Source organism: Diprion similis, chromosome 12, assembly GCF_021155765.1.
Source record: "Diprion similis isolate iyDipSimi1 chromosome 12, iyDipSimi1.1, whole genome shotgun sequence".
Classification (NCBI taxonomy): Eukaryota; Metazoa; Arthropoda; class Insecta; order Hymenoptera; family Diprionidae; genus Diprion; species Diprion similis.
In genome coordinates this window covers 15,440,209-15,462,961 of record NC_060116.1, presented here as the reverse complement: position 1 = coordinate 15,462,961, position 22,753 = coordinate 15,440,209, and the positions used below count along the sequence as shown (strand labels likewise).

Sequence of the window (22,753 nt, the reverse complement as noted above, 5' to 3'; positions counted from 1 at the left end):
GCAAAGTGCGTCGTCGGTAAAATGCCTTAAATAAGAAAAAAAAAAAAAAAAAAGAAACTAACAAACAATCGTAAAATTTACCGTCCGAAGTCCGGAAATGTGTGAAAATCGAAAACGAGGCCACGCACGCTGGGATTCGGTGACAATATAAAAATCTTCCGAGTGGGTGCATAGCATAAGCTTCTGCGGTGTATAGAATACAGACAGTATAAAAAAAGAGAAACGATATCACAGCTTCCATGACCGAGAAGAGTTGGAGCTGGTTCGCCCACGCGGTCGCACGTGCATTTTAGAAGTAGTAAAAAAAGCTTCTCGCGAGAGAATATAAAAGTCGACGTGTTCCTGGTGTGCACTAGGGTTACAAGGATGGACGAATAGATGGATAGATGGATGGATGGATGGAGGGGGCAATCATCGTAGATCGGTCGTGCAAGCGCAAAGGTCTTCAACCCGGGACAGCTGGAGGCATGGCAGGGAATAGCGGGGCTGAATGAGTCAGCTCTGCTACTTGCGACGTTAATAATCAACGACGGTCGAAATGGGGGGGGGGGGAGGGGGAGGAAGGGGGGCCGTTGTTGACGAGTCCAGGCAGGTGGCGCGGAATTAGAAGTCTAGTACAGGCGCGGTTCGGAGGCTCAACTGCGCGGTTTTGCGGAACGTGGAACGAGAACCGCGCTCGGTGATTCCCCACCCCCTCGATGATATTTATAACAGATATCCAAACTCTCTCTCTTTCTCTCTCTCTCAGAGTTGAGGGCTTCGTCGTGCCTCCGCGTCGTAAATTAGGTTAAAAATATCCAACGTATTAGTATAACACGAAGAGTATACTCTTCTCTACTGCACCCAGGCAGACACACACACACACACACACATACAAGATCGTTTTTTCCCGCGCAAAATGTCACACTGAATCTACTGAACACTATAATCGACTATCAAAACCGAAGCCGAACTTTCTTCCCCGCCGATTCTGCATGCACAGGGACAAACGAAATGTATGGGGGTGGGGGAGGAGTTTGTTGCGAAGTTTACGACCATCGGGGGTTGCTGTCTCTATCTATAATGTAATGCATACATATATTATATGTGTCTACTGCAGCCGCCAGGTTTATGGCACGTTTCGCTTTAACTTTGCCTCGTAAAAATTCCTATCCTCGCAATCATCCTGCTACTCTCCCTGCATCAGATGCGAGACCTCCAACCTTCGAGTTCTACCGTGCATCAACACCCCGTGTCACATGCAGCTGCCTGTAGGCGAGTTGCGGTTCACGGCAACCTTTGAAAATTAACGATATTTTACGTACCTGTAAATCGAACAGGTGTAGAAACGTTAATGATACAAATTCTGATCGACATAATAATTCACAGTGTTTAATTGAAAATCTAAAAATACTTGATCGGAATTTATCCAATTATATAATTTGTAAAATTTCTACTTTCGAAAGGTCTGCTCTTTGAAAGATTGGTTAGAATTTCGCTAATTAAATTGTCTGCACTCGGTTGGCAATTTACGAGACATAGACATAGACATGGTCATAGATACCTACCTAAACTCTGTGTGGTATTTTAATGCGGAGATAACGTACGCTAATTGCTGCTGAGCACTCGTGTGATAGGCAATTTAGTACTTACGTACATACATAATACGGGGATCAGCGAGGAACCTTCGGTTAAATGATTGTTCAAGCGGTAGAAATTATACATACAGTCATTCGTATAGATAGATACGTTATATCGAGGTGGTTTACAACGTGCATTCAGCACAAGGTCAACCACTGATTTCTGTCAAGTTACAAGCGTTACCATGCACGCACCGTTGTCAACCAACGTGGCTTATATATGCCTACATTCACGTGTGTGGAAATTTATTGTTAGTAAGCGCTCCGCCACTGTCAGTGATTAATCGCTGAAGTAACAGGCTAATTGTATCACGCGATAATTAGCAATTTGTATACCTACTGACATACGAAGCTCACGAGGTCGGTTTTCTTATTCAGCGGAATCTGCGAGGGTTCCGCGAGAGCTGTCCTCTCCTATAATTTTCCACGATCAGTTTCGATCTGTATTAGTATTAAGCGGGCTTGATGTTTGTTTCGTTTCTTTCTTTTTCGTCTTCTTCTTCTTGCAGGATGTTGGCTGATCGGTTTTATAATCGAACGAACCGAGTCGATTATTAGGAGGGCGGAATCAATTGGCGGAATAAAACTAGTAAAAAAGAACAAGTCAAGTTGCGAAACAGATTTTATTCACACCTGTGTAACGTTGTTTTAGTAGTATATAGACACGAAACGAACCGCATTCAGTGACCCAAATTATTTGAAACGTGGAGACAACAGACCGCGATTATCGAGCCTTGAACGAGGAAAAATGCCGTCAGAAGGTGGGTGGAAAAAAAATCCCTTATCTAGTCTAGATAAAGTGAGAAAGAGAGGGAGAGAGAGAGAAAATGTGGAAAGATAATAGAGAAAAAAATCAAGTGTAAGAGGGGAAATTGTTAGCTTTAGCAATTAAACTTTGTGCCCATTCATGCACGTCTGTTATAACCATATTATTTACCCGTCGCCCGTAAACTTTGCGCAACTTTGGCAATATATTGTTGGCTAACGGAAATCGGTCGCGATCCGACGAGTTTTAACACGCTCCTCGATCGTAACCTTGTCCCAGAAAGGAACGGGTTACAGGTATAAGCTGTAAGATACAAGGTATGTAGTACCTGGTCTAGGATTTGCCGCACGAGTATTTCTAATTGGGCAAAATAAGGAGCGTAAAAATATGTATAATTAACTTCGTGATGCGAGTTATGTATATATAAACGTACTTGGTTATATAAATTTCGAGTAGGTTTCCTAGATAGGTAAAAACGCAGATCGATAGAAAAGACTCAGTGTGCCTAATTCTATAGTCGGCAACGATCAATGAGCGGGAAGAAGCGTTGAGAAAACGAAGACGAGAAAAAAAAAGGAGGACGTGAGTGAAAGGAATCGACTATAAACCGAATACGTAACACCGAATGATGACCGCCCGAGGCTGCGATGCACATGCACGTATCTCGAGACTTTTATTTCTTAAGAATTCGTATACTATATAATATTGGTAGTTGTATACGTATATTTTTTAATCGAAACCGCGCCAAGCACGCGGCCGGATTCCGGTAGAGAATTTTACGGCCCTCTTCGGCTTGCGGAGGAAGAGAGAGAGAGAGAGAATTTCTGTGCCTGTCCCTTTTCTCAAACTCGGGGTTGATGTGCCGGAGCATAATCGGCGAATCTTATTCGTCCGCAGTTTCGTTGTGTTCGCAAGTTTGTACGTATAATAATAGCTGTACATGTGTAATAAAAATATATATATATATATATATGCTGAACGGGGTTTTCGCGATTTGAAACGTGAAGTTAAATATTTATAATGTTCCGATTTCACTCCTCGATTCGCGCACTCAAGTAGCAATTTTCAACTAGCGTATAATACACGTGCATATACCAACACGATTCGCGCGATGTATATAGAATAATGCAACAGCCGAGAGATGTAAGACCTTCCAAGTATCTCTGTCAAGGTGATTATTATGCAACCGGCGTATCTGTCATAATTCTACTTCTGCAGTTATATCGTAATCTGCCTCCTCCTCCCGCCCACGCCACTCAAAAAAAAAAAAACGACATAAATAATCAAACTCATTTGTTTGTAACGTCTTGAAGTAAGCTGAAGAAGTATATTCTTTCTGAGCATGAAGACGAGAGACGCAATTAGTGAGGTATGCTTTTTTTGTGAGGAGTGCACGCGTTTACAGTTCGTGCAGGATATCGTTTAACACTGTAACAGCGAAATCCAACACCAAGTGTTCCGGGTGCGAGAGAGCCGCGCGGTATTCGCAGTTTCCTATGTCAAGCTGTGCAGAATGCGAATATACAAAAAAAGAATGAAGAAAGACTTCACACGTTTCAAGAAAATTCAACGTTGCGTTTTGCGTTTAACACGCTTGAAAGTATAATGAATAATTCGCAAATCGTTGAAGAAAGCGATTTTTGACGGTACAAGACGGAATGAGAAACGAGACATTAATAAGCCCGACGATAATGGCAGAGTAATTAACGTCGAGTCGCGATTCAAAGGCCAATGAAGACGTCAGTCAAACCGGTTTGCGGTTGGTCGTTACGTAAGATCACCGAAGATCGTCGAATCGATTGATATTTCGATCACGCAATCTCGGTGCTGGTCGTTCTCCTCAGTCGGTAAAGAACGTCGCCGCGTTTAGAATTTCCGTATAAAATATCCCCCCGGTGTAATTTTATTATTTTTAGAATCCAATCCAAGCGAGCCGTGACGAGGAATGAGGAATCACGCACGATCCCGGGACGACGACAGGAATTACTGCTCATCGTTGAAATTTTTTCAAGCATCGTCACGTCGCGGTCTGCGGAGAGATAAGCCGACTAAACGTGGAGAGAGACGGATGGGGAAAAAGATAAGACTCAAGGCCGAGCTAGAAAATCGCAAAGGCGAAGCCTATATTCGCACGGTCATTGAGAATCGGTGCCACAATTATTACGTCACGATCATTCAGCCCGCGGCGTTTAATATGACCCAAGAGAGAGAGAAAGAGAGAGAGAGTGAGAGATACGAGTGTAATGACCCGGATTCTTAAACGGAGCAAATATAACATGTATATAATGAAACAAGCTTAGAATAATTATTGGCGATACTCCGAGATGTGAAATCCTTAATTTCCGGAAAAAGTCTCGTGCAAATTCTGATCCAACGGAACTTCCCGAATTAAATGAAAATATTTGCATAAATATTCAAGAACAATTCTGAGAGCGGTGAATCGCTCCTCTCCTGCACGTAACAATTTTATACACCGACGTGGTAAGTTTATTCGTCGAAATTTCACCCGCGTGATTCACGTTATTGCAATTGCGATCGTTGAGATCAACGGTGGAAAAAGGCGTTAGCGATTTATTGCGACCTTGAGATGTGTCGGAAGAAAAGTAGAGAAAACGGTAGCAAAAAGCAATGGATTCGAGGTCATGCTTATACACACATATATATATATATACATAATAGACACATTTGGGGAGAGAATTATAATATTACGTTTAATTTTTATATTTTTGCTTTGTTGCCGTTTCTTTAATAACGAGAGCGAGACGCGAAAATTTCGTGCAATTTCCGCCCTCTGCGCTGACTTTGTATTATTTATAAATTATGCAAACGCGTGATGAGCCACGTTTATTAAACCCGAGTCTCCAGACCATTTCGAAGTTAGGCAATTTGTTATTTTCGCATTTATAGCCGTACACACAGACACACACACACATATATGTACATATCTGCGTAAGTTGGTATAAATAAACTCTCAGAATTTATATATATGTATATACATAATGTAATACGTGCTGCATTATCAACGAATGATAATAATTGTGTAGAGAAAAACAGGGGACGATAGTGAGAGGTTGAGGTTTATAATTACTCACACATAATGCAATAGCAGCCGATAAGAACGAGTGTAATCAAACGTTATCTCGCATCGTCTGTTTTCATTTATCTCCAGTTATTGCTCCTCTCCCACCGCTCGGAGCGTTGAGAGAATTTTTTATTCCCCTCAAAAATTACGTACAATCGCATTTGTATGTACTACGTGTAATATACAATAAGAATCAATGATACGAGCGACGTCGTTCACGTAATACTTTAGTTCGCGTTTCGGTGTGTTTTCCTCGTTTTAGAAGAATATTATTTAACCTTGGCACAGATAGTAACGAAGAGAAGTCGTTTATATCTCTGCAGATAACGATGATAAGAATGATTCTGTAAAGTATCTAACAACAAGATTGTCAAAAAATAAAAGAATGAAGAAGAATAAAAACAAAAAACACACCAAAGAGTCATAATATTGAAATCTGTCGAATTACATTAGAACGAATATAATCGAACTGAGCTTTAAAATTTAGCAAATAGGTATCCATCTGTCCCGGCCGCAACACGGAGCGGGCAAAAACGTCCGATGACGCACGCGGTGTTTGCGGATAGAAATGAAATATAATAAAGGGATGAGAAGGGGTGAACACCTCGCCCTTTCCTTCCTCCTCAGCTCCGGTTACCCATAGTAATACAAGGTAGGTACATTGCTGCACGAGTAAAAGCCCCCGGAAGGCACAGCACGTCAGCTCGCCTCCTTATTTATACGAGGTATATAGCATATATATATATATATATATACACCTACTTGTACAATGTACACGGATAGATATGACGTGTATAATAGTGTATAGCATAGTAGGTGTCGTTTTTTGCACTCCCTCAGTTTGTTATCCGTCCCGAGATTGCGATTCGTTGTTACCTCTCTTCGTTTTTTATCACTCTTCTTTTTTTACACTTCCCTGGGATAGATAAGACCGTGATCGATAAGGACACGATACGTTCGCAATCGCGATTTCCCCATTCCAATTCCCTGAGACTTGCCCCGAGATTATACGGGCAGACAAAATGTTTCTTTCTTTTTTTTTTTTTTTTTTCACTCTTGTTTTATCACTACCTCCCCCCCCCCCCGCGCTAGTTGTTTATCCATATTTTTTTTCCGTACTCGTAGACACGCTATATCATCGTATGATGTATGGCGTCATATACAATATACATATTGCAAATGTATATAAGCGCGTTGCTGATTTATTGCTGCCACACATGATTACCGCGTTAAAGTACAGATACTCGTATATATAACACTTTATTATAAACGCGGGTCATTCAGCTCATTGCGCGTGAGTTATTCGCTCGTTGTGTAAATAATTTTTGCGGAATTCTCTTATCTCCTAGGTTTGTATCGTAAATATTTTATCAATTATTATTCATCGGCTCGCCTCGTGTTCTTCTCCTCCACCTTCTCCTACCTTCTTCGCAGTCGGCTGACTGCTACTCAATGTCAGTCATTGTATTTTGATAACGGATATTTACACATCGATAACAACGCCGTTATCTTGTCGAGAATTTGAAATTTGTTGATACTGCATATACAGTCTCGCATTAATGTATTTCGATTTGACGATATTTTCAACGAAGTCTGTTTTTATACAGCCGACGACTTGAGAGCAAATTTATACGATATATAAATATATATATATATGCACATATACACGCTTGTCACGAGTGAATAATTTATCAACAAAAATATATCTTGCACTTTTTATTCTCATATTCTATTTAATTCGTCACTGATACGACGCACGAACCCTCGTCCGATTTTCTAAACTGAAAACTTACAATAAAATTGCCACTGGGAATAAGAATTCTTGAATAGAAGCAAGAAGGAAAACAGAGAGGGGTAGAGAAAGATGAGTGAAAATACGTGCTTGCAAACGCGTCACTGGCAACACAGGCATTGAAATTTAACCCGTTAATTTTCGCCTACGTTTTGCTCGTTCGCTAATTATAAGACGGTTGACGCATTTCCTCCACCACCACCACCACCACCACTGAAATTCCCGGTAGGTATTATAAGGTATAATAAAGCTAATTGCTACGGGTCGATGAAACCCGTTTTCTACCCCTTAGTCAGACCAGTTTCACCCCCTGGATAGCGGCGTCGTATTCCCTTTCTTAATTCGTCAGTGTTATTACACAAGGGTTCACGACTTACGGTGAGCGGAAAAGATGGGAGAAAATGACGGAAAAAGGCTGCTGCGTCGACGACGGCGGCCGGGTAAAATACTTCGACAAAATTATCTTATATTAAATTTTTCCCTCCAAAATTCGTTACGTACACGAGCGGCATCTGCCGCTTTCAAACAGCTCGGTCGTTTCGTTTTAACCTCGCCATTTTGCACACCCTTACTCGGAAAATCCTACCCCCTAGATCATTGAAGAAGACCTCATCGTCTGTCTCTCCGCTTTAAAAAGACTTCTTGCCTCATTTCTCCTCTCGTTTAATCTCCCTCCCCCCCCCCCCCACCCCGAATTTCTTCTCTCCCTTTTTTTCTTATAAGAAACCGATAATAATCGAGCGGATACCGCATCGCTGATCGACCGGGCACATCTGCCGTCCGGAAACAACGTCCGCTGTGCTGTGCTGTGCTGCGCTGCGCTGTGCAGAGTGCTGAGATCACGCGAGATTTTTCGAACAATGAAAATACTCCCCCCTTCCAAGAAGCACATGCACTAGACTCGCGGCAATGAATATGCGAGGGGGACTTGAGAGGGCGCGTAACTTATACACGAGGAGCATTGTCCGGCATCTGTTTAACGGTTCACCCCGCACTCCAACGTGTCTCAGTTCCTCGCAAGAGCTTGAATACCTCTGCTTTTTTTTTTTTTTTTTTTTTTTTTAAACTAAAACCGACGCCGGCTCAACGTCTGTGAAATCCATAGAAATTGAACGCGTATCAAGAACTGCCGTACGATTTTGATTTTTCGATGATGATGAAGATTGATAATTTTTCTCTGTTCCCTGATCGGCACTCGCGTTTCAATATCGTTTTGTCCTTATCGACAGAGTAAAATCCTTCAAACTTACCGCAGATACTTCGGTTTGACGATACTTTCTCGCTACTTTAATATCAGTCGTTCGAATTTTCCAAAATCAAACAACGATGTAGAATCGTTGCTGATATTGATTGAAAAGATCTCAGGTTCAGTATATAACAAACAATATCCGATATCGCATGAAATCTGATAATACACATAATTGACCGGTAATTAATACCAGGCTGACGAGTTGGGGGGGATAAAAATATCGATCATCATAGTTGAAAAATCGTATCAGGTACTCACCTGAGCATTCTCTCGTGTCGATCCCTCTCGAGCATTTCCTCCGGGCTCTGTTGGGCGGGTCCCATAAGGGTGTGGGAGGGCGGAGGGTACCTGGGGGGTCGCCAAAGCATCTCGTTAGAAACGGCGGTGTGATGATGGGCGGGGGGTTGGTTCGCGGGACTCTGGTATCCGACGGCCGTGGTGTTTGCGGAACCAGGATTAGGCGGGGGTCCTTGCTGGGGATGAGCCATGAGTAGAGAGGTGTGCTGGACACTCTGTACGTGCCAGACGCGGGCGGGAGTGGCGGCGGCTGCCGGTGTCTCCTCGGCACTGAGGGCCGAACTCCTGCTGCCGCTTCGCTCGTCGCCGGAACCGGCGCTCCTCAGCGAGCTGACGCCACTGTCGGATCCGCTGTCCCCGTAAGCGGCGCCCCTGATGCCTGCCGTCGCGACGCCACCGAGAACACCCCCGACGCCGACGGCCCCTGCCTCCACCTCCATGAGGCCTGCCTCATCGCCGACGGTCGCTACGACCCGCGGGTTACTCCCCTGGTGGTGATGGTGCTGCTGCTGCTGTTGGTGCTGCTGGTGCAACTCGGTCACCGACCCCCCGACCACCAGGTGACGGGGATTACCGCTCGTCGCCTGGATATGGGGCACCACCCCGTGGTGCTGGTGCTGGATCACCGGACTGCTGCCGCTCGAGTAGTGCCGCAGGTTACTCGACGCGTGCTGCTGCTGCTGCTGCTGCTGCTGATGGTGGTGGAGTTGGTGGTGGTGCCCCGGTGCACCGGATCCCGGTGTCGACGCCCCCGTCGGCGGGGGTTTGTTCAGTCTGACCGATAGTATTACGGGACTCTCGTTGTGCCGTTCGCGCTCCTGTTCCGCGGTTAGCAGCCCGTGCCGTCCCCCAGCACCGCTGCTCACAGGACTCAGCCTCTCCAGCACGGAGCCGTCCTGACTGCTCGACTCCACCAACTCGACGACCGATTCAACGCTGGCCGCCCGCACCGCGTTCAGGCTTCCAACACTGTCGGTACTCTCCTCGGCCCCCGGTACCGCCTCCGTTGGACTCGCCGCGTCCTCTTCGAGAGAGTCTGCCTCTTCTTCCTCCTCCTCCTCCTCTTCCTCTTCACCCTCTTCCTCCTTCGCCCCCGATCCTTCCTCCTCCACCTCCTCCTGGGGCTTACACTCGACTAAGAGGCTCGCCGGATCATCCCCGGCATTCGGCCTCTTCTCTTTCCGCTCCTCCTCGCAACCTCCCCGGTCGACCTTGTCAGGAGGCGGTGGTTCCGGCTCCCTGTCGCGTTCTCTTGACTCGCACTCCTCGTCTTCGACTCTCGGGTCGTTAACGTCGGCGGCTTCTTCTCCCGCGGTTTTTTTCTTCTCCGCGTGCGATAGCGTCTCCTCGGATTCCTCTTCGCGGCCTTTTTTCGTCTCGGTTCTGATTTTCCGGGACGTTAGGCTTGTCTTGAGCCTCTTTATCAACGGGTCGCAATCCTCCTTCTCGGCCTCACCTTCGGAGGTTGTATCCGTCGCCGCCGCCGCCGCTCTAGGATTCTCCTCAAGTTCGGTGAACGATTCCTTCGCCGCGTTCCTGCCTGACTGCGGCCTCAGTCTTCTCCCCGCCGATTTCTGTGCCGGAAAATTATCCGGCGATGGCGAACTCTTCACAGCCGTAACTTTTCGCCGAAGTTTCGACGCTGTCTTTCCACCGGTCTCCTCTACGACGACCCGACTCGCCCGGTTCCCCGGGCCCTTGTTCTCTCGGTCCTCTTGCTGCTGTTCCTGATCCTGTTCTCCAACCCCCGCAATACCTTCCCGATCTCTATCTCGACTGGCTCCTCGACCCTCGTTGACCTGTTTTCTTCGATTGGCCCGAACGCTGGTCTGTTTTTCTGCAACAAAAATGGGTAAAGTGTTTTTCGGATCTCGCCATAGATATATAAGACGCCTGCAAGTAGAACAAAACAGATCACGCGTTTCGATCGAATCTGTAACGGCGACGCTGCAAGTGCGCCAGGGTACTTTGCCCAGTCATCCCCCGGAACACGAGTAACAATTCACAACACAATGCTGCTAGGGGATGAGCTTTACACCAGGAAAGGGGGGGGATTTATGGCTACGGATTTACTGTTATTGCCAACAGGGACGAAGGGCCGATGTAGGAGTAGGTAGGTAACTATAGGAAACTGCAAGCGAACGCGATCCGTTGCACCCCTTGTGGTAATATACGCGCACTTTGTCCCCCTACGACCTGCAGGCAGACACAGAGTTACACCGAGCTTGTGCAGCGATGCGGTTGGTCCGCAGAAAATTCCTGCTCTGCCATCATCCCCCCGCAGCTACTATACTCGGTGACCCAGGAATTAGTTACTCGGGATGACGCTGCTGCCTGCACGCACTTTGTAAACCTTTTACACCGCGTATTTTAACTCCTCTCTTATTTCACCCGAGGTTTTCCACATTTCTAGCACGTTTTTTTTTTTTTTTTGTTTTGTTTTGTTTTCCTTTCTTTCGTTTCAACCCGACTCTGCAGTCGGCTCAAAGCACGGATAGGATGGAATGGAATGAAATGGGATGGGATGGGATGGGATGGCTACCGGTGTTACGTGACGTCCTGGCGAAGCGCGAAGGGGCGCCGCGGCAGATATACACGCGCTTCGACGTCCACCACCACGACGATCATAGTGCTGGTGGATGGATAGGTGTGTCCATAGGACGACGCGTCACGCTGGAATATCCCGGCTAAATGCGTGCCATGAATTATGCATCGGCACGCCAAGAGCGAACTGGCGAACCGGGCTATTTCCCGCCGATGGTGGTGCAGGCTTCGCCAACGAGTGCTTGCGTGTAACATACACACCGGAACGCGTTCGCCCCCTTTCCTCTCTCTATCTTTAGGTATATTCATGACTGTTAAACAAGGAAGAACAGAAATAACGGTAACAATGCATACTGATATAAGTAGATCATCGATGGAGCTTTAAGGTCGGTTCTCATTATCTGAAGGGTTCGAATCTCCACGAGTTTCGTTAAATTATTAAATTTCGTATATGTATAGTCCAGGCGCGTTGGACGATGTAACGTCGAAATTTCGGAATACGTGGATCCCAATAGGAATTGGTTCGAATTCTCATTGAAACTACGAAGAGGATAGTTCAGTAGCAACAAATCCGAAGTCCCCGCTTCTGTCGAGTGAGTATTATATGCTCGTGTCGAATGAAATATTGTAAAGGAAATAATTTGGGTCAGAGTTCGTACAAGACCCTCCCTGTAATCTGGCGGTCGACGAATTTTCTTTTAACCCTCCTTGAGCTGGGCGTAATTTTTCAATAGTTCAGTTGACAACAAGTAGGCGTGAGTATCCTCGCCACATGCATTTTCAGCACCCTTTTACCCTCGATCGTGGAGGAACCCTTATTCCACGTTAATGGTGGCACAGTCCATGAGGTTGTGTAGCGTTGTTTAGTAGAGGATGGTATACTGCAGAGGCAATGGAAAATCGGGGTACGTAGTATACGACCCCGAGTCATAAAGAAGGGCGAATACTGATGGGAATGGGATGCGGGGGAAGGAGAGGAAGTTTGCACAAAGGGTTTAAATGCCGACTACTGTAGGTATCGGGTACCGACTCCCTGGGGAAAGGGACCAGGCGTGGGGGATGGAAGGTCAGCTGTTAATGCCGTTACAGCATGCATACATACATACATACATACGTAGGCGCACGTTTTACGAGAAACTGTCATCATTTCGAAAAAAGAACGAAATAGAAGAAGGAAAAAAAGAGAGGATGAAGAGAGCGGAAGCACTTTTAGACGGCTTTATACTACCTCGTTTAAGCAATGGCGCTGCAATGTTGTCGGGACACCCGAGAGTGCGGATCGGGTTACAGATCTGACGCAGATTGTGACGCAGTTTGTAAGTAGGTAAATAACGCTAAAGTCCGGGCCGATTCAAGGTACGAATTTACACGCGATATCTTTTTCAATGATTTTCATATATACCGAGATGGCTGTAGTGTTTAACGAAGAAAGTTTGGAAGGAGCCTGGAAAGGGAGATAGGCAAAGGGTATGGCGAGCGTTTTTATCTTGCTTCATTATTTTATACACCGAAACTTTCTTCCACCGGAATATCTTGGCGAAACTTTTTCGGTAAGAAGAACGAATATTCCGGATCAGTAATCTCCACCGCGTGGGCTCGAGCTGCGAGGAGAATAAAGGATTACGTGATCCTTCGTTGATAAGCCAGGACAGTAGCCGGTTTCGAAGATGGCCGCTATTCAGCTAAGTTTCAGCTACGTACAGAAGCGAGAACCCGATTGAACGGTATGGAATTAGAAACGATTCCTGGCGCGCCAGGAAGGAAGTGAGCTGAGCCAATTGAGATCACGTCGAGATCCATTCAATCGTGCGGAATGTTCCGTTCCTTTTTCAAAAGCGATGTGTGGACAGTCGGACAACACAGGTCAAAAATAAAACCCGAGAGACGCGATTGTCAGGTGCGCCTGGTATAACCCCGAGTTGGAACAGGTGGAACCCGTTCAGTTGTCACGATTGTGTTTATCCACTATATGCGTCAGTAGCAGAGTAAATACAACGTAAAGTCTGCAAGTGCGTGCTGGTAATCGGAATCGCGTTCTCAATCCATATATTACGGTGTGTAACCGTCATGGTGGTGGACTAGCTCGCACAAACGACGTTGAAAGTAGGTGTTCAAACCAAACACCTATAGTTTGCTTCAAGTCGAATAGATCTACACAGTCACGTGTCAAATTTATGACGATGACTATCCGAGGAACGAGATTCGAACTGGGTACGTACTTGAAAGTAAAAACGTTAACATCGACTGCGGTGTGTAGCGACATCGCACCTGGGTCAACCATAGACACGGTGCAACCCTGCAGAATGCGAGCTTGTATTATAGATGATCTGCGATGCGGACATCCGCGTATGTATTGCACCCTCCACGGGGCTGAACCAAAATGGCGGGAAATCAATACGCACAAAGTCGCGCACGTGCAGCGAGTCGCAACAAACGCATCGCATCCATGATATATTCCAACCCGCAGTTAAAGGATTTCACCATAACCTGCAGCGTATAAACGCATTTTCAGGTCGTATACGCGGTCCAACTTTTGCACCGGGTGTTATAATTAGGCGTGATTGGTAATGGATTTGATCATGGTCCCGTTTTTAGCCGCTCGAATCACCCGCCCGGCGCCTCTTTCCTAAGACCCAAGACTCGAAGAGAGAGAGATAGAAATAAATAGAGAAAAAAAAGATTTCCTGGAACAATTTTCTACCGCAGCCAAACGCTGTGTCCGTTCGGCGAAATCTGGTAAACTATGCTGTCGCGTAACTTCCCGACAGCGTCTCCTTTTATTTTCCGAATGAACGGTTCGCGGGTCCGTCGAAAGTCTCAGCGGGACGGAAACGCGGAGCTGAGTTAGTTTGTGCTTTTGTGGCCTAGTTTTTCTCATATTACGCCCCCCTCGCCTCCCTCGGGAGTAACCGCGAGGTTGTGGACTCCCGCTTCGCGTTCCTGCGCACGGAATGCTATTTTTATTTTCTCTCTATTTTTAGGGCCGAGGATATGAAGGTGGATGAGGAGGAAGAGGAGGAATAAGAGGAGGGCCGGTTTTGCCAGCTCGAGCCTTTGAAATTTTTTCTACGTAGAAGTTTGTTGATAAACTTATTTCCGACACCGTTACTCTCGACGGTCGGATGCCAGATAGTCGGACAGAGAAAGGGAAAGATGTACATACACATAGAAGAGAGCGGAGAAGGAAGTCGTAGGATCTCAGGGTAGGAGGAGGGGAAGGGAAACATTCTGGCGTATGGCCAGCATTCGTTACTAGACTCTCGGGCCCCATGCCAAGACGTCGGCGAGGCGTCTGTTGGTGCAAAGGTGCAGCCGCGCTTTGACGTCGTGATAGTCAAGTAGGTATCCACCGAAGGAAGAGAGAAAAAAAAAGAGAGAGAGAGACAGAGAGAAGGAAACGGCGTGGATTTCACTACTGAACGACTTTTACAGACAAAAGGCTGAAAGTCCTTAAAATTCAAATGCAATTCTCATGTTCGAGGGACACGCTTGATCGCGATGGTGATGAATTTCTTCAAATAACACCTCAGATTCTAGTATATATACTAAAACATCATCGAATTAATCACACTCTCGAGTCTCAACCAGACTTGAATTCTGAAAGATTGGATAGCCCTTCACGGCCGGATGCTACTTATACGTGCCTCTCTATCTACTCGGTTCCTATATACCCCGGCTTACACGCAGATGGCAAGTTGGTCTCTGGAGTGGTAATTACACTCTATGTGGTTCCTGAGAGACGCAGCGGAACAAAGTTTAAGTACTACAGGAGGGCTTGGTTACATCACGTGGAAGGTATGCAGGTGCAGCGTGCGTGCTTGCATGCGTAAATCATTACTTAAACGTGTTCGCTGTTAGAATACGCACCGATCCTTCTTCTTTTTCTTCTTTTTCTTCTTCCTCCTCCTTCTCCTTCTCGAAATTCTTCAAATTACGGATACATTGTAACGAAGGTGTTCATCATGTCTGCGATGAACACCGCCTACCTCTACATATATCGATATGGTAAAACGATCGTGGATAGTAGCTGGTACCGGTTGTTCCTAGTTTTGCGGTGAACATATGACGAAGCAGAACGGTATTATTGGTGCGGTAGGTACGCTGGTAGTTAGGTACGAATGAAATGTCTCACGAGCCACGTTCTCAATTCGGCACGTCGAGTGTTGGTTCGGAAGAACATAACACCGCTGGCAAGGTCAGACTGGCACGCACCGTTCGCTCGAGTGAAGTGAAGAAAGTGAAGTGACCGTTTTCCGCTCATGGATATCTCTTCTCTGCCCCACCGGATGATGACCTTGACGATATTTCGGAGCAGTGTAACGATACGCGTACCTACGTAAAAGGTGCAGTATGAATATGCCGCAACTGTAGTTGGACGTCGATGTCGTAGCGAAATGACCGCAGGCATGGAAATGGGATGGTAGGGTGGAGAGAGAAAGAGAGAGAGAGAGAGAGAGAGAGGTCGGGTTACCGGGGAATGCGTCGTGGAGGTTTACGACCGGATTGCCCCTGTTTTGTTTTCTTCTTCTATTTTCTCTCTTTCTCCTTTTTCCTCTTTCCTTGTCCTTTTTCTTTTCTACCTCTTTTTTCCCTTGGTAACCGGAGCACCAGTCATTGCCAGTCCCTCGCAGAAAGTCACCAGCTCGTGTTGTACGCATGTGTGTGTGCACATATGTAGGAACTGACTGCAGCGGCGGTCAGACGGCAAGCCAAGAGCTTGCTGATTGAGCGAAACTCGTATAAACTGACCCGATGTAGGAACGGAAGGAGTGCTCCTGGGCGTTGAAACTCACACTTGGGAAATCGGCACATGGTTGGTAGACACCCCCGCCTCTGTTCGGCGAAGTACTGAGAGTTTAACGAGTCCTCAAGGCCATTTTCGTTTTTCATACACGCTTCCGCGGAGAAGAGGAACAAGTAGAAGAAGGTATTGACTGCAGTCGAGACTTCCTCCGCACATCAACAACAGATGTTTCAGCTGGTTGGCCGCAGGAAGGATTTGAGCAACATGTTTTCTAGGCACTTATTTTTAATACGTACACACCCACCTACGCAAAACAACGCGCGCAGAAATCAAGCATGAAATTGGCAAAGACGAAACCAGTAACGGATTAGCGAAGTCATGACCAATGCTGAGAGCTCGTGACCCAGCAATGGTTTCCAACAATTGTGTAGAACGACGGGAGTATACAATGCGAAGATCAAAGTCTTGCACACCCCTGACTCATCAATAAGGCACCAGACCATAGAGGATGGAATATTGATCGGAATGAGTACGCCTTGAGATCAACTTATCTTGTGATCAAATCTTTTCCCATGCAGTAGCCGATCTGCATGTGTGTACAGTATGTATAATGACTTGCACTTCGGCATGCGGGATAAAATTTGTGAGGCGCAAAGAAGACCCGAGCAAAAACTGCAGGCAATGGAAACCCAGAAAGAGAAGGAACGAGAGAGAAAGAGATAGCGAGTAAGGATGAAGGTTGAAGGGATTCGGAGCGGACGACGATAATTCACCAGATAACCGTCACCGATAGGTTGTGACCGAGGATAACGATGCTCGCGGTGCAGGCGGCCACCTTTAAATCGAGTCGGCAATAATCGGACGGTGGGGTTTTCACCTGCTTATCTTGTCGGCCGATCTTACGTGGTAGCATCAAGGGGAAAAAATATTTCAAAACGGTTTCTGCGATCCGTGAACGAGAGTTCAACGGTACCTTAAACCCATATCTAATACCGTGAAAAGAGAGATGAAACACACCCTCAGCTAGGAACGCAGTTCATGGTTGGGGGCAGTGCCGAATGGACGGATATAATGGCGATGTACTCGATACTCTTACTCTCCTATTCCAAGAAGCATAAGAATAATAATAGTAAGAGAATAGGAAGTAGGGACCCTTTCTTTAAACCCACAACGATTGATCCTCTCTCCTATGCACTACGTCTACTTATACACCTACGTCGATGTGTTTGACCTCTGTATTATATGCCTTACGCCCTGGAACCGGTGAGTGAGTCACGACTCGTGATGTGCGGGCGGATCAGGCGGCGAAGTACACAAGAAGGCGCAAAGAATCTCGAGCTTTCCTTCCCCCGATCTCTCTCAACCCGGTCTCTTCGACTTATCTGGCGTTCATCTGCAAGCATGAAGCAATCTCGTCCGCTCTTAGGCCTGCGGTAAACGATCAAGGATGCAACACTGTTGCAGAGCAGTCAGTCACGACTAGCAGATTTCTTTCTCTCCTTCACCGATACTCGCGAAGTCGACCGCTTCAGCAGCAGCAGCAGTTGCAATCACGCGGCGTTCTATTTCCAACTGGAACTCGTCCGTAAGAGCTATAAGTTCTTGGTCCCGGGAGTGGTGGAAGGTAGATAGCATCGTTATCGAGTTACGCGGAGGCTGCCGGCGGGAAGGAAGGAAGGACGGAAGGAAGGAAGGTAGGAAGGTAGGTAGGTATATGGAAATAGTGGGTCAGCAGCGTAGGTATCCACCGCACGGCGTGAGCTCGGTCTTCTTGGTCACGGTGACTCTGCTCCAGAGCTATAAGGAGGAAGATCGCTTGCGCCGCGATAGTGAGAATAGACGGGCTGCGGTAAAGGAGAGAGGGAATAGAGGGATGGAAGAAGGGAGGGAGGGAGGGAGGGCTGCTGGCGTGCGGTCGCCGGGTTTATGGTCTCGAACGATCGCCGCTCGGATATGCAACTACTAAACTCGTGGGTTCGAGGAGGAGGCGAGAGGAGAGGGGTTAAGAGGTGGGGTGAGGCGGGGGAGCCTGGGAGCGGGTCGAATGCCCTCGGGGTCCTTTTTCTCTCTGTCTGCCTGCACCTTCGGCGGTGCAGCGGGACCGAGGGAAGGCGGAGGGAGGGCTTTGGGACCAGCCGAACCGGTTCCACACCAGGCACCGAGCGAATGGAACCGGTTTCTTTAAACTCCGTTTCAGCCGCCTCCTGTACCCTCGCGGACTCCCGTATCCCACCCTCTTCGCCGATCCAGTCCCATCGCTCCAGCAGACGGCAATATCCAGTTCTCGTTGGCGAATTTTTATTCTTATTATAACGTAGCTATAATATTACGACCGTTGTCTGGAGTAATTTGCGCCTATGATGCATCGTGTCTGTGCAAGCGAGTCGACGCAAGCGCCCGCGATCGTTATACCAAGAGTAAACCCGTTTCCACGATAACGAAGGCGAGACCTCCTTACAACATTCACACGTCTTTCCGACAGACCGCGAGACTTTCCGCTTGATTACGCAGCGTCTCTAGGAGGCGACGGTGACGTCATACCGCGGTGCCACTTCCGGCCTGCTCATCAGCCATTGTCAAGACGAAACGGACGCTTTATACTTCAGTCAGCGGTTAGGCAACACTTCCCTTTTTCTAATGTACCTACTCGTCTATACGCGGAAACTCTTCGGCGGAACTTTTGTACCGTAATTCGGAACACAGGGAAAGAGAGAAATTCTACTAATAAATAGGGCGGTGCAGGACGTAAGAATCGACTGTAATTCCGTACCCAAGAGTTAGTTTCGCTTTTGCGTTGTACAGTTTTTATATCCGTCGAAAAAAGAGATAAAAAAAAAAAGAGAAAGAAAATAAAATGAAAAATAATAAAACAATACAAGAATCTGAATAAACGAATGTGGAAGTGGTAAGAATAAAGAAAGAACTCGTTGCAATTTCTACATCGATTTACGCAAAGTTTACACTTTAACTGTTTGCTCTGGTGAATCGCGACGATTGACAAATGTGGACACGCGGTTGCTGCTTGTGTGTGCGAATGCAGAAACGTGTTTGCCTGTTTGGCAAATAATTCATCGGACTTTAATCCCGCTGGACCTCGGTTAACCTCTAATTGCCAAACACATAAACTCTCTCTTTCTCTCTCAGTTCGGAACTTCTTAACGCCGAGGGATGAATTCCGGTCACAGAGAACGCGGGTATGCTGCCATTAATACTGATGATGATGATGATGATGATGATGACGACGGAGATGAAGGGAAGGAGGCACGAAGTTGAGTAAAACGAAGCTAATAAAACGACGATCAGAAGTTCTGGCCCGAGGCCAGTCGTCCCCTGGTCTTCGAGATATAAATTATTTATCATTCACTTACACGCACGCATACAGAGGCAGATAGACAGCGCAGCAAGCGAGCGCAAACACGAAGAGTTAAAACCAGGTGCTAAGCCGTGTGCAGCTGTGCGTCGTTCGCCATGGCGCTTCGATATTCCTATCCGCAAACCGCATGTCGAGTGGAGGAGGAGGAGGAGGAGGAGGAGAGCCGAGATCTCGAATCCGATCCGATTTCGTTATATCCGATCGGCTGTGACACGCAGGGTATCCGTCTATCAACTTTGAGACACACACACACATACAAAAAGCGGCTCTGGAAGGACAAAGAAGGAGATGCCGCCTTATCAATTCCTTCAGAGTTGTTTATCCTTCTAATTCTGCCGGAGGACAGTCTCGTTTCTCGCCTTCATTTCCACGAATCCCATATTATAACGAGAAAATACTTTTCGGTAACGACGACGACGACGACGACGACGACGACTTCTTAAGACTCTCCGAAAAATTTCCTCTCCGAGAAACACGATGTGTGAGTGTGTGAGTGTGTGAGTAGCGATGTTTACGACGAAAATATATAGAGCGACGGGATGAACTGCAGTGACTCGTTTGAATTTTCCGTTTCCTCTTATTTTTTTTTCTCTCTCTCCCTTTTGCCCTATCTCCCTCCCTAACTCTCTTTGGCACTCTCGACTGTCAGCGGTAACGAGTCGAAGAAACACGTTCGAGACTTGGAAACACAGCGCCGCCTCGACAGAGTGAGTATTGCGGGGATTTTTCATTCTTGAAAGTCTGGAATTCCGCCAGCTAAAATAACCGGTTGTCAAGAGGTCTGGTTAGCCATTCGAAACTATATACAGTCGCGTAATCCCGTAAGCATCAACCTGGACTTTACTAGCCACACCGAGTATCCGACTAGTGGTTTGGTCCGTTGGTGAAACTCCCTGATTAACGTCGACGTTGCCCGTGTATACGTATATAATAAACACTCTCGACCTGCAGTACCGAGAACATCAGTTTTGCAAACTATTTCGTTATCCACTCCAATCCGCTGAATTTCAAAACAGAAATTACCACGCGGTTTCGGCTAATCGCTGATGCATTATAATTAAAAGCAAACAGTACGCGTGAAAAGAAGTAAAGATCGGAGTCTAGTTATAAATGGAATTTTTATCTACGATTCAGATATCTGTGCTCATATCGCACATCAATTATATACATTGTTTTTCCATTTCCATTAAAAAAAATGTAGCAGAAAAAAATACCACAATTAAACACACGCCTGTGAGACTATATTTTATGCTTTGAAATATTGACGCGGTATGCGTGGGTATACGTATTGCACTGCATATGCTTTATAGTTTGATGATTACGGAAGACGAGGTGTACACTGTGTACACTTTAGGTTACATATACCTACTATACAACTATTTCTAAACCGTTATTAAAAATAGATCCTGAAGCTATTAATATTTCACGCTCGACATGCACAGAGGCACGCATAGATTATATTGTTTGCGTAGGTGATCTGTTTATACAATGTACCTATATACTGCATATATAATCAAGTAAACTATATAGAAAGAGACAGAATTTAACCGGACATCGATATTCCCCGATGATAGCATGAGCGACGATAATGATCCGTCCTTTCCCGTACGCAGCTGCGTAAATAATTTCACAATGTGTGCAGTTCGCGGTATTGTGTACGTATCGCTTCGCAGTTGAATATGAATTGTTTCGCGAAAAGCGATCGCGAAATAAAGTTGAAATCTATAGTCGAAACGGTCGTAAAAAAATCGGAGAGCAAGAGCAAGAGCAAGAGAAGAGGAAGATACGGAAAGACCATGGACCCAATAACGCGGGTACGGCGCAAACCGGAGAATAGCTATTACGACGTTATTCGTATCACACTTCCACGCTGTTTATAATACGTGTAGATATGTGTGAGTACGTACCAACATACGTAGCCTGTTTCGTTATACCGTGTGGATTTGCTTGTAGATATACATATTGCAAAGAAATTGCAATGGAATGTTGCTAATTAAATGAGAATAATCGGAATGGCGGTCTGCCAGTGAGTTAATTATAATTAATGACAAAGTCCTCTATTGAGATAAGTATATATGTATATACACTACATACACATACCTACATACGCAGTTTATTTATGCATAACATGGCGTTTATAGTGCAAGAAAAAAAAAAAAAAAAAAAAACACTTTCTGGATATTACGATGTATTCCTTCGTTTCTCTCTCGTCATAAACATATTTGTATGTACAGTCTATTCCAGTTTGATATAAAAATCGGTTGAGAAACGATTGGCTATTAATGGAAACGAGAATATATTATCAAGAATGCTGATTACGCAAAGTTTTCATCCACGTATATGCATACATAAACACTTTTAATGAATGAATAACACAAACTTTTAATGAATGCTAATGATCCGTTGAAAAGGGTCGCGGTAGAAGGACGAAATCTGAGAAGGAAAAGAGAGACAAAGCTGGAAAGAAGATAGGTGAAGAATTAGCGTGATGCAGAGTTGGCGCGGGGTTGGCAAGGTAGAGGTTATCGCGTTTCACCGCGAGATACGCGGCCAAACGGCTGACCGAGCTCGAAAGGCTTATCGGCGTTTCCTGGACCTTTGAAACAGTGAAGCTTATTATAACCTCGGTCTCTCGTATATAAACGCTACGCGCGCACACACACACACACGCACACACACACGCGTTTCCTTTTCTCTTTTTTTCCATTTTCTTTTTATTACGACGTGGGGCTTTCAAGGCGAAATTTCGTAATACAACGCGTATAAGGTGCGAGTAAAGAAGAAGAAGAAGAAGAGGAAGAATCAACCAGTTTCCCTAAATCCCAAATGGATTTGTTTAGTCTTCTCGTCGTTTAATATATACATGTATGTATACCCATATATACTATGTATATAATGTATACATTATATGTCATAAATATGCAGACGGAAGTCTCTCCGCGCCGTCCCGCCGAGTCTTTCGAAATTCTCGCGTGAGATCGCTGCAGGTTAACATGCTAAGAAAAAGAAACAGCAGACTGAAAGAGGAAAAAAAAAAAAGTAATAAACACACGCACGGATACCTATCTATACTCGACGCGCCGAAGAGAATTGCCGTTACGACTCACCGCGAGAATGTCTAATTGTAATTAACCTGGCGCCCATGAACTCGCGGATATTTTAATTAGGTAATCATGCAGGTATATGCGATACATATATTATATATATATATCTAAATATACATATATGTATATTTTATACTTTATATAAATGTATAGGTACATATGTGCTCACGCAAGACGTTCATT

General features: G+C 45.8%; 1 protein-coding gene across 4 annotated transcripts in view; it reads right to left on the bottom strand.

The window, feature by feature from the left end:
- Positions 1-22,753, bottom strand: part of LOC124413111 (probable JmjC domain-containing histone demethylation protein 2C) — a 223,803-nt gene that overhangs the window by 63,727 nt on the left and 137,323 nt on the right. For all 4 annotated transcript variants that reach the window (XM_046893479.1, XM_046893481.1, XM_046893480.1 and 1 more), the window contains one exon: positions 8,767-10,642. In XM_046893479.1, coding sequence (XP_046749435.1) covers positions 8,767-10,642 — 1,876 coding nt within the window. The remainder of the gene's footprint in view (positions 1-8,766; positions 10,643-22,753) is intronic.